The sequence below is a fragment of the Salvia hispanica genome, chromosome 4 (genome assembly GCF_023119035.1).
Source record: "Salvia hispanica cultivar TCC Black 2014 chromosome 4, UniMelb_Shisp_WGS_1.0, whole genome shotgun sequence".
Classification (NCBI taxonomy): Eukaryota; Viridiplantae; Streptophyta; class Magnoliopsida; order Lamiales; family Lamiaceae; genus Salvia; species Salvia hispanica.
In genome coordinates, this window is record NC_062968.1 from 57,613,049 (window position 1) to 57,631,806 (window position 18,758).

Sequence of the window (18,758 nt, forward strand, 5' to 3'; positions counted from 1 at the left end):
AGTTTTTGTATTTATATAAATTTGTTTTGCTCGAATCTCGGAAATCCATCAAATTCACTGATATCAAGTAAGTTTAAGGTGCTTCTACGCGCTAGAAGAAAATAGTTTTATTCCATTTTTTTGTTCTTTTACTTTTATTGTAAGAGTTAAAAGTACTACCTACAACCTACATGTACGCAGCTTGGGTATCATCCCATACTTCCATTTTATGTACTACGAAATAAATATTCTTTGTTATCATCTTCAATTTTTTATACTGATTTTTTTCATTAGCCAAACCACATGTTTCTTGGGGGGGAAAGAAAGAAAATATGAAAAGGAAAAGAAAAGAGAAAAAAACAAGATAAGATCTAGAGTGTAGGAGAAATCTGATAGATTGAGTGGAAATCTTGCAAGTTATCAATTATCAAACTCAAACAGTTTTCTAGCTTTTGTAATTAACTGAATTAAAATGTCGTTTAAATATTAAATTGTGGACTAGTGTTGAAACTAATAATGATTGCTAAACATTATTTGATGAGCATATGCCGACAACTTTAGAAACCAAAATTGACTTTTTACTACGAGCAAGTCAACAGCAGTTGGAGAAAAATCATAGCAGAATTTACTTGTAAATTACAACAGCAAAAATATTCTCCATGCTAACCATCAAGCAATAGATACGGATTCTACATTTGCTTGCCTGCAAATTCTGAACTTGACGAGCAAAGTGAACCTTAACATCGAGCCCGAGCCTGTGTGAATCACCGAGCTGGCAACCGAAGAGTTTGTCTGAATCCCACAGAACTCTCATCACACCAAGCCTTTCCCCAGCCTGATAAAACTTGTTACCCGTGGCTTCCACTGGATGCGGAAGGTCAGCAAATGCCTCAATTGATAGTTCCGTGATGTCAACTACGCACATACCAGATTGCTCCAAATCCCCCCCGCACCATTTCCCACGTACTTGAAAAACCTTGCCCTTCCCAATCTCCTCTGCTTTGTCGCCTACAAGCATCACGTGTTCCCCGGACTCAAAGTAGAGAAAGAGTTTGTTTATATCCCACAAGACTCGCATCAAACCAAATCTTTTCTCAGCCTGACAAAATCTGCGTGTGCCCTCCACCGGGTGTAGAACATTGGAAAATATATCGACTGAGAGGTTCTTGATGTCCACAACACACGTGCCAGATTGGTCCAAGTCATTCCCACACCAAAGTCCACCAACTTGAAACACTGCACCCTTCCCAATCTCCTCCCTTCTCTCGTCCACAAGCATTACATATTGCCCCGGTTCAAAGGACGGGCTTGGCGTTGCAATATCCCTAGGTGCAGCATGTGATGTCCCCACGTCTTCATCAGCATTAGCTGACACTGCAACATCTGTAACCTCATCACCATTGCTCCCTCTTGCAGAAAGTGAGACACGGGCATCATCCATAGAGCTCCGCGGTGAGTCAAGATGCCCAGAGCCTCCTAGTCTGTCAGCAGTGTCTCCATCATATGATACACGGATATCTTTGGCTGCACGTGCCAGCTTAGCTTTCCGGTTATTAAGCCTGAAGATTTAACACACAGTATAAAATTATAATCGTAATGTATAGCATCCAATTATTCAATGAAAACATGTAAACCCAATTTATGGCAAGAATGACAAACATTTAACCAAAATTATATTAATAAAACATGAAAAACTCACAGAGTATGAGCCCCTCCCAAATTTTTTTAGTCTTGAAGTAGTAACCTCAGCGCCCTGAGAAAGATATATTAATAATGAACTTAATAGAGAATAAAACCCATAGATTCATACAAATATTAGACAAATAAATATGATGAGTATATCACAATATAAAATACTATTCACTCACATGAATACTCAATTTATCAGCCCACAACCGTGAGCGGTTGCATTGCGGTGCATATCAGGTTCATCTATAAGTGCAGATTCAATAAGAGCTATCTGTTTATCATTCATTATAGTTCTCTTGCGTTTCCGTTGCTGCTTCTCTTCAGAATGTATAGGATCAGTCTTTTCTTCTTCAGCAGTTTCATCAAAGCTACTTCCTTGATATGATCAACATCCATGCGATCAATGGGGTCTTTCCTCGAGTAGGACTGGAATCCGACCCACTACTATAAAAGCTCGACCATCTTTCTCATTTTCTCGCGAATTTATAGAAGGCCCATTGGATTTTTCCTGCTCCATCATCCCAGAGTTCTTCCTATCAAAAAATTGCTCCCCCTCCTGTTGGCATCAAACTGAACCACTTCTTGGAAACCAAGATCCAGTGTACCCTCTCCCATGTTGACAACATTATTGCCATGACCAGAACTCATTTCTCGGTGTAAGGGTGAAGAATGCACAACTGCATTTTTCTCATCCTAAACCAAATACGAAAATAAAAAATTCAGAAAGAAGTTAAAAAAGTTGCAAGAGAACTAGAAATCCTGATCTAGCTGGACCATGTGTTAGACATTATGTAAATGTTAAAAAAGGAGGTATATGATCATTTTGTACCAACATCCCTCAGTATTCAGCTTTAGGTAAACTATTGCAGGAAACAACTAGTTTACAAGTGAAATAAAAACCAAATGACCAAAATGATACAAAGAATGGTTAGTGATAAATATATATAGTATGTGCTAAGGTAAAGATCATTTCTATTAAGACCCCAAAAACAGATGCACTTAACATTTTATGGAAAAGATGAATGACATCCATGGGTTAAGCCAGAGAGGTTTTACATGGATTAAATGATCTTCAGATGCAGCACGAACGATCCGGGACTCAAACTGACTTATAAATAACCTACAAAGAAGATTGTCAATCTTAGATAGCCTTAAAAATATTAAGTACAGAATGCACTCATGCGCATAATGAATAAATGTGGTGAGTGAAGCAGGTTTATTAAATAAATAAAAGTGCAACTATAAGAAGCAGCAAAGTGACCATCTGCCAGAATGTTTCATTATCTAATTGCAAACTAAGAAAGATAGGACATGAACAAATAATTAATGCCCAATTTCAGCATGGAAGGAAAGCATATATTTAAATTACCTCAGCAGTTGTACATCATCTTCATTCAAAAATCCTGGAACCAAAGACTCTGCATGACTTAACAGTGAACCTACATGCAATAGAGTATTAGAGATATAGGCATTGGAGTACTTGATTAACAAAGGGAAGAGTTAGAAGAGAAGGCATACATAAGTTCTTGCTAACTGTGGACACTTTGTCAGCTTCGAAGTAGAGAAGAATCCATCTGACAGTTTCTGATAGTCCTTCTGTATGAACCGAATGAACTTGTTTAGAAATAGATCCTTCTCATCTGGGGTTGAAACAAATGTTATTAGTTAAATAATATCAAGCAGCATACCCTGATTGAAACCAGAAATTACTAAATCATTTACCCTGGCATACATCAGGAACAAAGCAATGAAGGTTTGCAATCACTTTAATCAACAAAGACGTTCTCTGATGAGCATAAGATGACCGAGGTATACTGCAAGAGGTAAAATCAAATTTAATGTGTCGATACATTGTTGTTTCAGACCATGCAATAGTTGTAACACTAATTTGGTGAAATAAGACTTATCAAGGTGATGTAGATAATACATACTCTAATGGTGCATCCTCTTCACAAACTAGAGGTCAGAGAGCACCAGCCAGATACAAATTCTCCATGAGGGAGTAGAAAGATTGCTGCTAAAGCTTCCTCTAAAGGAACACATTTGTAGGGTCAGGAAAAAATATGCACAATTTCATTGAGAAAAAATTATAACGATTGATAAATTAAAAGAATTGCTGTGTATGGTATGGCATACCAATTTCCATTACTCTTGAGAGATGAAATGTCAAACAAAATAAATAACTAACCATCATTCATTGACAAACAGCTGAAACTCTTCTTACTAATCATTTGTATCTCTTTGCAATGACAAAACCAAATGAGGAAATGATGTCACTGATCAGTTCTAATAGTTTTTCAATTAGATGATTAAAATGACAAAAAGTTAATGCTGGTAAACTTACAAACTCATTGTGTGTGCTAAGTGACTTGTGAACATAGCAACTACAGTTTGGGAAGCCCTCTTTATTCCATTTCCCAAGATACCAGCATATATTAAAAATTAGTTGGTTAGGTTTGAGTTCAGAAATTTGCCACTAGATCCACAGGCACAACTATACTTGCAAATAACATGCAAAATACAAATGAAAGATTGTCCTCAGAATATATAGTACTACCATTAAGATAAGATAAGCACGGAGGTGATCATCAAGTCTAAGTTATAGCAGGTGCTCAAACTCTCACCTTTTCATTTGAAAGTTACTTTCATAAAATTAACATCCATTTGTTAAAACCAGCAATTTGATCTCAAAATCTCTTCAAGCACATCATTAGTGTGTTCAAATAGGCAAAGACATTTTCTAAGAAACTTAGATGTCATGCTTTCAGTCTTTTTTCGACCTTCAATCATGAAAAGCAAAGAAACCATACAGTGGAAACAATAGCACTCTATAAGATTTTAAAATTAGTTGTACTGATGGAAAGCTTACAAAGTTTATCATGATGAATGACCGAAAATTTGAATCATCTGAGAAGACATCTGCCAAGCGCATTGCATTAAGTTCCAGTTGCCCCTTCTGGTAGCTTGCCTCAGAGGGAGCATTTAACTGTCTTGAATCTATACCAAACATTTTTTTCAGCAACGCAAGAACCTATACAAAACAAATGCCCATGATACCACCATGTTAAGGCAAAATGACAAATTGACAACTGCATATGTATAGAAGGAAAATCTTCTCAAAGTTCAGATATTGCAATGCTTATTTTACAGTAAATACTATAAACTTTGTTATAGACCCAATTTCGACTGGGAAATGCTACAAACTAGGATTACAATAGGCAGTTAAAAATCATAAGAAAAAGTTTGAAATATGTCGTATTTGGGTTTTCTCGATGTGCAAAATTTCTGCAGCGCATTTAAGATTATTTCAGTTTCATTTTCAGAGTACAAAACTTGCTGGTTTTTCAATGTAAATGTAGCAATAGATCTAAAGGTCTGGAAATCTTTTTCTATTATGAATGCAATGAAACAAGTATCTCTCTGAGAGTTATGACAGAAACTGCATGATGCTTAGATTCTAGAAAACAATACCTCGAGTCCGACAGACTTTGCCAAATCCTGACTAGCAGTATTGCTGGCCACCTCATCAAGGTAGGATACACTTTCTGCTTCACAAAGGTGCAAAAGCTGCAGCAGAAAATATCGTAACTAATTAAACAAAGAAGGATCTGTTCACAACCATACCAAGCACATGCACATAAAAATCTGAGGTGTGCTTACTTTATCAACAGTTAAAATATTCAAAGACCTGTCCACTTATCTTAATTGGATAGTGAACTCACAATAGATAAAGCTTTAGATTTTAGACGGAGGTAGCAGCCAAGTACGAGGAGGTATTGTCTGAGCCTGATAACTTTAAGTTCATGACGGCCTGAACCAGAACAAGAACACCACCATTGCCACATAACTCCTGGAATCAATTATCAAGGTTACCAGGGAGAAAATCAATGAAGAAACAAAAGAGGATAAAGAGATAAAAGAAAGGAATAATGAGAGATTCAATAGTGTGAGATTTTAGTTTAACCAATTAGCTATTGATAGAACTTGTTATATGCTAATTCACAGCACTACTCTAGCTAAAAGAACAAAAAAAATTGACTTCGCGACATTGTAAAATCATTTGGTTTGTATTGATACTTCAAATAGTTACATTCCTGATTCATCCATAGCTAACAGCAACCTTTTCACCCAAACTCAAATGTAACATACAAATCCTAAGCCATACAGGAGACCAACATTCATCAGATAAAACAGCAACAAGATAAGCAAGTCAAACTGATTATGGAATCTTTTACTATCTCGTATGGAAAAAAACTGAAGTCCTAGATCAATGAATTCAGACGCATCAAAAATAGAAATTATGTGTGAATGTTGGCCAAGCGGTAGAGTGGTTAATAATAATGCCTAAGGCCAAATGTCTCACTTTCAATTCCTGGATCAGAAAACATGTTTTGACCACATTTGATCTCATAAAGAAATACCAATCCATTCAGGCAATGAGAACTCTAACAGATGAAAGGAAATAAATCCAGAAAAACCTTGTTCTTAACAACGCATTCCCGAAACAACTTTTGCTGACACAGGGACTGTAGAAATTGAAGAGAAGAATCACACTGCTGGCAAAGGTGATTCAAGGTCTCTTCAGCAGTAGGGGAAGCACTTCCAGATGAATCGCCATGTTGAGCAGACAGTTTGGTCTGCAGAAACTTGACATCAACACAAACAGCAGAGAATGCTGCCTCCATGAATATGTCCACCTGCGATCAACTCCACTTACTCAGCCACGACATCATTGAACAAAGTTTTGCAATAACAATAATCAAGATGATGAGTAGGAAAGTTAAGCCAAGGTTATACACCCATAAAACAAGTGATTTACACAGTTCAGTTTTCACCAAAATATTCCTGGATAACCTTGTAATATGCAGTCAAAACTTGAGCAACCTCTTGGTACTGTGGAGAAACAATGACTGTCAACAATTTTAGACTGCAAGCAACCAGAGCTGAATGAAGAAGAACCATGTCATTGGGAATGGTGTGAGTTTCCTGGATACGAAGAAGTCAGTACACATCTACCAACAACAAAGCAAAGATCTAAAATTATAAGAAAGAAAATGAATAGCTACCTGTTTGTATGCACCAAGGAGAACTAGCAGATAAAAGACCAGGTCAATTAGCTGTTCTGATATCTTCACATCATCAAGCAATATCTGAAGAAAACATATAATGGTATGTGGATTAGGGGCATATAGAGGAGTATATGTCTATAACCAGTTAACCACATCATAACACACATAACAAGTGAGTTTCCAGAAGTTGAGAATGACAATATTTTCCAAGTACAAAAGAACAGGGAAAATAGATTTCAGAGGAAGCTAGGATCAATGTGAAGATAAGGAGCTATAATCGTAATTATTAGAGGTCAAAACCTAAAGGCACTAGAGAGGCAGAGCTAAAACACCTATAGAAGCATTAAGCAGCTAATAATTGCAACTCCCACGAATGATTAATGAGCTTATGAGCTTGAATTTATAGTTTATGCAAAAATGCTAGCCACTGCAATGATCTAAAACTAGGAAAATTAAGCAGAAAAGGTTGTCACAAACTCACATGATACCAGAAAAACTCATTAAAATACTTTTGAACCTCTATATATTACAACAAGTATTCCTGACTACAAGTATCGTAATATTAAGGGTGAAAATATGAGCGAGTAACCTAAAGCGGGAAAAGGAAATGAAAGAAAAGCAAGAAACAGATTGTTATATGATGCTGAAAACACCCAAGAGACTCTAAGCCACTAGCAAAGGATCGAGTCAAAATAAGGATTTTCTTTCATTCCTTTATGTCTGTTCACTTGCATCGATCAGCAAACACATAGCCAATTATAAATGTATAAAGCCTTAAAACTTTTGCAAACTTAAAAAATTTAGACCAGTAACATCTGCTTGACATGATGATAAAATATAGTTTGACTTCTAACCTGCTCAATTTTGGGTACCCGAGAGGCAAGATCACACATGGAGTGCAAGAGAAGAATTCCACATAACAAATACTTGAATGTTGATTTGTCCCTTTCCCAAGCCATAATCACTGCAATAAGATGAAGAGGAAGATACCTTGCAAATTTTTCCAAGTCAACCTGCAATAATCATGTAATTCCAACATCGGCATTGGTTACAAAGTTTAAATAGCAATAATAGTATAGCTATTTATTTCTTCCTAATAACCTGTATACATGATCCATCCTCAGCAATGTGCCTGACCACATTGTTCCCAGAATCTTTGATTAGTTTGCCAAGCTGTTGAGGACTAAGCTCATGCAGTCCCTTGACCGCAGCAATTAAATCAAGTGTCTTCATTAAAAACAAAAACAAAATCATTATGGAACCTTATGATTTTCCAAACTCATAGTCTAACTTCTCAAAAATGCTAAAAGACTAAGAGGGAGTATGTTCCGAGAGTGAGGAGGAAGTCAGTAAGGCACAAAATGCAGTACATTGGTGATATATTTAGCACATAATTACTGAGTGCAGATAATATTTTTTGTTGAAAAGCAATCTCTTATAACGCCATATAATCCACATTAAATGATCCACAGTGCCACTTTATTATAAAATAAAATGCACACAGAACACTTTAGAAATATCGATTCAACAGTAAAAATCGGTTAAATTAACTCTCTAATGATACATACACACAGGTCATGCAAACTTAATATACATAAACATAAAGACTTGATTTCTTTATTAATCTTTGGCGTTCATTTAATAACTATTGACAAAATCTAACGTATCGAGCTAGTTCTCTTTTACTCAAACTTACCACCTCAGATCGGCCTCGAAATAAACTGTTCGCCAGCTCAATGCTGGTGGAAGCTTCGTTCGATGCCCTCATTCTTCAGAATCTATAATCACGCAGTTAATTTAGGGAAAATAAGAACATAAATTACTCCTCCGCATAAAAACGCATTTCGAGAGTATAAACACACAGCAGCATGTAGGAACATTTACTTCCACTTCAGAAGAAACTATGCATGACTGTTCTATGCAAAATTAGCGCGACTGCACGCAATTTTTACGGCTTTTTCCCTTTATATTCGAAAGTGGCAGAATTGACATGAGATTCATGACAATAAGTGAGAGAAAAATTGAAACCCTCTTAAAAGCCCTAAAGGTACAGCATACCTTCAATTTTGAAAGAGAAAACAGCTTCGAGCATCGAAGCGCGGCATAAAGTGGAGCGAATTCAAGTAAGGATCGAAGCGAATTGCGCAAATCTCAATCAATTTTGTTTCCTTTTCATGAAATGTTAGATTGATAGAGTAATATGCTCTTTTATACTCATATTCACCAGTAGCACGCGATGCTATTGTGCGCCGCGGTGTCGTAAAAGAAGTCCGTATACTTGCTGACAACTATTATGCTCCATGTAATTTTTCGTACTCTTATTAATTGAGTTTATCTTTTTGGATTTAAAAGCTAGTATGTTTTACATTAAAAAATATATTTAAGATTTAATGAAAATCAAATAAAAAGTAAGTTAACAGAAAAAAAATATGGATTTTGGTCGTCCTACAAGTTTGAAAATCAATAGTAAGAGCATCTCCAACCGCAGACGTCGCCATTGTGGAGGGAGTCGGTCCGAGTTAAATATTTTTTTTTAAACTCTATAAATACGGCTCTATATATACGGCTCGTTAAATTTCGTAAATTTGAAACATATAAATTGAATAATTGTGATTTTATTTTATTGCGGGAAGTCCTACATTGTGCAGTGGGATGGAAGTCCTAGTGAGAAGTCCTAGTGACGTGGCAGAGATTTTTTGAGAAGTCTAGTGGAAGGCGCCACTGAGATCTTCTAAAAATCACAAATTTAAAGTATTTCCCTTTATTCTTCCACAAGGTCTAATTTTTAAATTAAATTGTAAATGTCACATCCATAAATTTTATGAGGAAAACACCACCCATGAATATTACTATCATGTTTCTCAAGTGTCCACATACTTATCAAATAATTCAACTACGTCCTCAATTTGAAATACGTGTACAACAAATCAACAGCATATTACCAAAATTGAAAATTGATAATACTATTAAAATTTAGGTAGTGATAAAATGCAAAATTATATATTATACAAATTCAAAACTCTCCAACACAACTTCAACACTGTTTCAATACGATATCAACACAACGTAAAATTTCAGATTTTAATGTCAAACAAATCGATCATTGACTACTTGAAATTGCTGAAATTTTCCGTTGATGCATTTTTATGATCTGTTGACATTTTTCAATTGGTCGATAGTTTGAGTTTGTCTGATATTTAGAGTTTCGTTTGATCACGTCCATAAAATTTACTATAGTTTTTGCAGCTGATCTTGGATAGGTTTTCTTTTCTGGCAATTAAGTCTCTACTATATGTGGAAGAGAATTTTCAATTTGGGGATAAAGAACGTCGTTAACACCACGAAGCCCACAACCTTAAGCCCAAAGATTATACCCAACATCAAAGGAGTGGTAAAGAAAATATCTCCACCTAAATGAAAAGCCCACTATCATCCAAATAATGTGAACTAATGTCTCAAACTTTTTGAATTTACACTATACTAGAATAACTAAGAATGAGACAGAAAAGCAGGAAGAATCCGATGATCTGCAACGGTCAAATCAATCAAGATGGCCAAACAATACATACCAAAATAAAGAAATAAAATTTCGTCATTACTAGTATTATAATTTTGAATTTGAAATGCAGTAGCACCACGATTGGTGGGCCCCCCGATTCACTCGTGTCGGATCTGTGTATGTTTGCCACTAAATTTGGTGTAAATAAAAAAATAGCTCAAAAGATTATTGCTAAGCCTTTTGAGGCATTTTGTTATCGATCCATTTAGAAAATGGTATGCTTTATAGTACTACTACTAAACAAGAGCAAAAATTTGTTAAAGCAATATTAATATTTTTAAAATTAATCTACCAAAATATTTTTCTCGAATAAATATAATAACTACATTATTCAATTATTATAAAGACTTCGACGATGACATATTACACGATGAAAGGGAATGATGGATATATATGGGGCATAGTTTCTTATTCTTCTGCTGGCTACTACTATATGTCGTCTCTCTATATACGTGCCTTTCACATTATACAAAAATTAATGATTTATCTCTTCACAAAGGAGCAATTTGGATTATCTCAGTTGACTTGCAATTACATATACTACTATGGATGCTATTTATATGTACATTTTATACTTGGTCCTAAAGTTAAATACTATATTAATCGACAAAGTTGAGATAACACGTTACACAAAGATTACGCAAGATTGTAGTAATTATTTTGTTAATTGCATATATATTGTGTATAATATTTTTGTTACTATCTTAAAATTGTGTAATAGTTTTGTCATTGTATCATGAAATATTTTAGTTAAGTAGTATCATTATATATTTATATGTGTAGTACATGCAATTCTATAAAAAGATACGTCATTATGAAAACATTGTTGCCAAATTGAACGCTTATATGATGAGTGATATAAATCTAAAGGAATAAAGTTGGGACACAAACAGACAGCAAAATCTACAATCCTTGGTTTCATCAAACGGAGCCTCCTTGATTAATTGGCTGGTGATTAATCTATATATTACTTTATTTGATAATATTATATGGTTGAAAATATCATATCATAACAATACAAATAGTTTGCGCGGCATATCCTTGATTTTTTAATAGTATCAATAAATTATATATTATATTATATAACACTATTACTTATTGATATAGTACGTAATTTATTATAAGAAGCTCATCTTTATTATCCGCGCCAATGATAATACTAGCTCGTTAATGATATTAAGTCATGGTTTTTCAATTGATAGTTGGTAGAGGGAAACTTAAACTTAGACCAAAAACTCCTCTACAAGTACTAACTATTGGTACAAAGTGGGATCAACTTCTTTCTAGTATCAATGGAAGACATTTTGACAATCCTCTTATAAAAAATGTTTTGTAAAGAAGAGAGTTAGCTTGCCTTTTTTTGCTTGTCAAGTTATTTTAATTATTTTGGTGGCTACTACAGTTGCCAAAAGAGTGTTCATTCCTATGGCATGACGTTTGTGAAGAATATATTGCAAAACACAAGATTTTAAAATTAAAGAATGTATCAAAATTTACTACTTTCAGTTTTATTAATATTTATTTTGTTATTATCATGTACATAAGATTTTTGTTATTTATTGTATAGCCAGTATTATAATTGCAATTGCAGATTATATAGATCGCACATTGCAGTCACACTTTCTACATTTCCAATAATTAACAATAAAAATAATTACTGACTAATTTTATCAAAAAAATGTACTAATTCCTCATATTTCATTATTTGTAAGAAAGAGCATAACTTTTGTTGGCCTCTCACGGCTCAACGTTAACCACCTTTCGACCAACGGTCTTCTACAAAAGAAGAAGATGCTAATTGCCCTATTTGCCCTTAATTTTAAGTCTTAGTTTGTGATTACGACTGAGAAGATTTGGTGTGCAATCTAAATGTGTAATAGAAGTGTGTCCAATTTCAGTTAGGCGTCAGGTAACTTTCTCATTATTGAACACCTAATTTAATGTCACACTAATAAATTTATCACAGACTTCAAATAATTATGATCACTTGAGGGAAATCGATTAAAGCCCTAATTCAACTCCTGAAACTGAAATATACATGCAACCATATATTTCCACACCTTTTATTCACGTAACAAATAAATTACAATTACTAATCAATTGTGATGATATTTTTTTTCAGATTCCAACTTAATTTTTCCCGTTTGGTTTTCTAAATAGATCAAATTTAATTTTCTTTCAAAATTGATAGCTCAACTTAATTTGGAATATCCAAATGCAATAAATTCGGTTCAATTACCTTTTTAAGTACTCCTACATTTAATTTATATCCAACTACATCCATACAATTCTAACTATATATACTTTCATAGTTACTTCCAAAGTGTATTACAATAAACAATATTGGCCACACAAGATTCAAATGATACATGGTGCCTATTTTTTATACTCCACATAAGATAAGATAAGATATTGCTTATTTACCTTGTTTTTGTTACGCTAACATTTTTTGGATAAAAAAGAACATTAACATAGAACACAAGTGGCAAAGAAGAAATATCCCACAAAACAAAAACCCAAAACGGTAAAAGCCAAGAAATAAAATAATAAAAAAAAGTAAATCTAAAAAGTGGAGAAACAAGAATTTGAAATGAATGGCCGTTTGAATTAACAGTAAATATAACAATAGTTCAAACTTCAAAAAGCCCCACAACCCTTCTTGAATGCAGCAGCAACATCCATAAAAACAAAACAAAACTCGATTTTCTTTCTTCTCGAGAGATAGGAGAGGAGCTTCAAACCATGACTGGGATGGTTATGGTGACGAGGGGCGGCGGCTGCGGAGGAAAGAGCTCGAAATCCGCTGCGGCGGAGGAGCACGATAAGCAGCAGCAGCAGCAGCAGCAGCAGCTCTCCTTGCTCGATTTCATCCTGTCAGCGCTGAGGAAATCAATGGTGTCTACGTGCAACATCGACCGGGAAGATCAGGAAGTCATCTCAGCCCTCCATCCCATGGAAATCGGGTGGCCCACAAACGTTCAGCACATAACTCATGTCACATTTGATAGATTCCACGGTTTTCTAGGGCTCCCTGTTGAGTTCGAGGTTGAGGTTCCTTGTAGAGCTCCCAGTGCTAGGTATCAAGAAATTCCTAATCTTTCCCCTCTTTTTTGCTTCCAAGATTAATTTCTAGGTTTTTTGTTTTCTTGATTTTCTGTGTTAGCCGTTACTATATCTTAAAAGATTTTTGTAAAATTTTTAAGCTTTTGGCTTTGGGTGTGGTGGACTGTTGTAAAGTTTTCAACTTTTTTTTAAAAATCTTCTCTTTTGAAAAATTTACTGGATTTGTTAAAAAGGGAGCCCTAAAAAAGTAGTCTTTCATTTGTATGTGTGTAGATCTGATGTTTCCTAGCAAGTGATACTGTGCTAAAATCACAAATTTAGTAGCTGAATCTCAAGATTTCGAATTTAAGATATTTTCAGTACTAAATTGTGCTGTAAAGTTATGGTAAGAAGTAGGAACATTTACATTCAATAATGCATTTAGCAGTTGAGAAATTGGAAATCATGCTTTGTGGAGTATTATTCATAGTTATTAACTCAACAAATCCGATTAGGTTGTTATACAGATTACTACCTTTAATTAGCTATAACGAGATGAGAGGGAAGTGTTGAATCATATCATTCAGCTGTGTTTTCAAGCTAGTGTGGTACTACAATAATGGAGATTTGACTGGTCATAGTTATTGCACATTTACAAGGGTAGCTGCAACTGAAACTAGTACAATTTAGTTATATGAAAAGTAGTACTCCTACTTCTTTAAAGATTCATGGGACCTCAAAATCAATTCTAAGACTTCAAGTTAGTTAATGTGATGTTGAGGTCTCAAGAAATTTTTTACAGCGTGTGATCCACGGTAATTCCTTTGTTGCATTTTATCTGATTTATGTTGTTCAATGACCTTGTGTATGCAGTGTCAGTGTGTTTGGGGTCTCAGCTGACTCGATGCAGTGCTCTTACGACAATAGGGGGAACAGCGTCCCGACGATATTGTTGCTGATGCAGGACAGGTTGTATTCACAAGATGGTCTTAAGGTTAGTGAGCCAACATGAGTTCTTGATTTAGACAATGTTGCTTTGATTTAGTACTAGTTGATAGGTGACTGACCGGTGTGTCTGAATGTTTTTGTAGTCGGAAGGGATATTTAGGATAAATCCGGAGAATGGCCAGGAGGAGCATGTTAGGGACCAGCTCAATCGGGGCATTGTGCCTGAGGACATTGACGTTCATTGCCTAGCCGGTTTGATCAAGGCGTGGTTTAGGGAGCTCCCGTCTGGGGTTCTTGACGGGCTTTCTCCAGAGCAGGTGTTGCAGTGCAATACAGAGGAGGAGGCAGTTGATCTGATCAAGCAGCTGCAACCGACCGAGGGTGCACTGCTCAATTGGGCAGTTGATCTCATGGCCGACGTGGTCGAGCACGAAGAATCCAACAAGATGAATGCCAGAAACATCGCTATGGTCTTCTCCCCAAACATGACTCAGGTGGCTTAGATTAATTTATATTGGTTTGATGTTTTGGAGAAATCAATGTTAATTTGGTTTCTGATATTATATGGTTGTTTTGTGCAGATGTCTGATCCATTAACTGCCCTAATGCACGCAGTTCAAGTAATGAACTTGCTGAAGACACTCATCACGAAGACGCTGCGAGAGAGAGACGAGGCGGGGACGAGGGCTACTCGCCCTCGTCCTCTCTCCGTCAGAGAGGCAGTCCGACGAGGAGGAGGAGTATGACAGCCAGCAGGAGATGGAGACTAGCTGCGAGTCAGCCTCAGAGGAGGACGAGGAGAGAGACGAAGTCGAGTCGCTGGGCGAGATAGAAGAGTGCTTCTTGAGGCAGCTGAATGAGAACCAGAATGCCAAAAGGGATTCTGCAAGCAGCTGGAGGGATCCTGTGCAGAGACCAGGAGAGTGGCTCCTCTCCCTTCAATGCAGATTCTAGCCTCTCCGTGTCGGATAGTCGGGTCGAGAGCTCGTTCTTCAGCACCAGCGATGGAGAAGACTCGAGAATGAGCTCGGCTGTTTCCGGACTTAAGATGGCTGCGGAGAACCAACCCTCTGCAGCCGTACAGGAACTCCACGACGTTGTCAACCAAGACATGGACATGGACGTGGTCGACAACGTCGGAGAATCTGTTATAATGAAGCAGCTACATGTCCCAGATGCAGCAGCTGTTTGATCAATTACAGATTTAGTTATGTTGTGTTAGGATCTAGAATTTTCAGCCATGCCTGGTTATGTAAATTAATTTATGTGGTACTGTACTATGTTTTAGGCATTGATGGACATAGATTGGTTTGGTTTTGTTGGTTGTAACTGTATGCCACTGTTCAGTTTAGGGCTGACATAGTGCTCCATTTCTCCCCTTTGCTCCACCAGCAAAGTTTAGATTTCCAGAAAATCATTAATGATGAATTTGTACCTTATTTCTCACTTTAATTGTTACAAGTGTATCTTCTTCAAATGTGGTAAATTTACTAAACTAAACTATAAATAGTTATGTTAATTGTATTTTCTTGTACCGATAAAACAATAATTTTGGTTGTAATTGTGAATTGTGGCGTGTGCTGAGTGTTTGTTGCCGTCACTAATTGACTATCACAAGTTACATTCAATAAGTAGTTTTCTGTAACTATTCTTACTTTGATTTGATTTATTTAACATAAAGTCTAAGATGGCATATTTTGCATGAGGGACTGACAGTTGTATATTGACAATAATCACTTTTACATTAAATAATTTTGTAGTGCTCCATCTTAGGATGACCTTAATAATGAACTTAAGAGAAAAATAATTAACACAACTCCCAGGATGCATAAACATTTTCCCTAGCAAAATAAAATAAAATTACTACTATATGGCAAGGATGAAGAATAAGCTTTATTTACAGTTGTTGTGTGAATATTATACAGTACATCTGATAAAGAAAAATATGTTCATCAAATTTTGGAGATGAATGATTCTTTGCCAATTTTTGCAAAGAAATTTCTCCTGCATCCTTCACTAATTTAAAAAATACTAATTTGGAAGAATTAAGGGGAAAACAAACAATTTTTATTTTCCTTTCCCCAATTTTCTTTTTCTAAGACGCCAAACACGCCTCCCAGAAGAGCCTATCCCCCTCTCTCTCATTCCTCATCGATTCTTCACATCCCTTCGCCGCCTCCGCCGCCGCGCTCCGGCATTGATCGACGACGCCGTCCTCTTCTTCGTCGTCGTCGGAGTAATCGTCCAATTGCGCGGCGCGAGCATCCTCGCCGCCGTAGACCGCCTCATACAGGCGCGCGGAGCTGCACGACTGCGCATCATCCTCCTCCTCCGCCTCCGCGGCGGCGCCGGAGTCGCGGTCTTCGGAATCGCCGGTGGCCTCGAACAGCATGAAAGCTGATGCATCGAATAGCATTCTCCCTTGCTCCATTGTCAAAATCAAATTCTACACACACACACGCGCACATGATATATATATACATGTGAATTGTGATGGTGCGTGTGTGTGTATTTATAATTTTATATGTAGGGCAAATAAAAAGGGGTTTTTAGGTAGAGAAGAAAGGTGAGTTGGGCTGTCTTGTTTGACACTTCATAGCTGTGGTGCGTTTACTGTATAGCTTGGGTAATCTCTCTAGGCCGACACCTCTTTTTCTCACTTTTTTATTTTATGGATTTCATAATCATCTTACTCGTCGTTCTCCCTAGCCGCCCCCACACCCCGGCCCGATAATTTTTTAGGGGTTCATCGAGGGTACGCGGCCCGTAGGGAGGCCTTCAACCCATCGTTCGACGGAGTCCATCTCCCAAGGCCTCACACTTGTGCCGAGAGATGGAAAGCTCCCACACGCCGGTAGTGGGATTCGAACCAAGCTCCTTGTAGCAATATCTCGCTCCCCCGGAACCAAATGCGTTAAGCTCTCAGGCAGTAAGATACTACTACTATGGAATGGAGGGAGTATTATATATTCTCCATCAATATTTTAAACAATTCTAATATTTTGTGTCAAATATTTGAATCTCTTCTATTTTATTTACCTTATATATCATCCCAGATTGATACTTTTAGTTTTAGTTGTTTATGCAAACAAAATTAGACTATTACATCTACTTAATTACTTTGACTGGATCACTAATATACAAGCACAAGACTTAGCATCTAGATCGAATCAACAAAAGGTATCAGATGAGTATATTTTCTATGTCCAATTAATTAGTGTTTCGTTATTAGATTTATTGTACTTTGATCAGATCTACATCCCAATTACTGTAATATTTTATCTGTTACACTCATGTTATTAAAATTATCTTGATAGTATGTCTACATAATGTATTTGATACTAAAACATATACTCCTAACACTCAATTACACCATTAGCTAACATATTGAATTTCAATACTATAAATATCACTATAATATAGTCTAGTTGAATATAACTATATATACCTAATTAATAACTCTTAAACCAAAATATAATTAAATAACGAAAACACGAATCTCGAGTAATCACCAAATTTCAAAATAATAATAAGTCTACTTTTGTCTGCGAGAAAAACAAAACAAAAAAGGCAGTAGCATTTTAATTGTGATAATAATACTATTGCTATATAATCTAACATGTGGTTGGATCCTTGTGATAATAGTACTATTCCTATATGATCCAACATTGGTTGCCGATCCAAAATTGAGAATATATATGCAAGTTGGAATAAAATTAGTTTCCACGAGTTAGATCCGTGTTTTAATTAATTTGTAATTTAATAGTAGTAAGTATGTTTGTAATTGTATGCAAACATATTACTCCCTCCGTCCGCGAATAGGAGTCCCGGTTGAGTTGGGTGCGAGTTTTAAGAAAAGTTTGAGTGTAATAATTTAAGTGTGTGATCGTGGAATGTGAGACCCATTTATATTATTATTTGCTTTATTCTTTGGAATAATGAAATCTAACATTAAGAAAGAGAGTGAGAAATTGCAGTGGATTAAAATTAATTGCAGCTTCTAAATTAAGGGAACAATGAGGTCATTTTTTATACTCCCAAGATAAAATGCCTAACCGGACTTAATGACGACGGATGAAAATGGCCAATCGAGCTTCTATTCGGACGGAGGGATTATAATAGTAGTGGTATTTATTTTCGAGAGCTATCAGCTGTCGCTACGTACGTGTACTTAATTATCTAAAATTTCACGTTCTTTTTATTTTTTTAATAAAAAAGATCTGAAAATTAATGTCTAGTTGATGGCATGATAGATGATGCATTATAGCTTCTAGAAGGAGTTCGTTTCATACGACCAGCCTTCGGTTTCATACTTTATACCGCTATACCCCATCTTCTTCTAGAAGGAATTGGGGGCGGTGGACCCAACTTTTCTCTTCGACGTGTTCCTCACAAATCATAAATATGCCTATTTTTACATTAATCCATCAAAATAAAATAAAATAAACAAATGAGATCGATATCAACATAAT

The 18,758-nt window shown here is 36.0% G+C and overlaps 1 protein-coding gene and 2 pseudogenes across 1 annotated transcript; 1 reads left to right on the forward strand and 2 right to left on the reverse strand.

Annotated features, from left to right (window-relative positions):
* Positions 1-535: 535 nt before the first annotated feature.
* Positions 536-8,966, reverse strand: LOC125222262 (annotated as a pseudogene).
* Positions 8,967-13,026: 4,060 nt separating this feature from the next.
* On the forward strand, positions 13,027-15,732 carry LOC125222261 (annotated as a pseudogene).
* A 425-nt stretch (positions 15,733-16,157) lies between these two features.
* LOC125185327 lies at positions 16,158-16,724 on the reverse strand. Its single transcript, XM_048081850.1, has one exon. It carries the CDS (start codon positions 16,715-16,717, stop codon positions 16,382-16,384), a length of 336 nt encoding a protein of 111 aa, XP_047937807.1. The 5' UTR covers positions 16,718-16,724; the 3' UTR covers positions 16,158-16,381.
* Between the last annotated feature and the right edge of the window lie 2,034 nt (positions 16,725-18,758).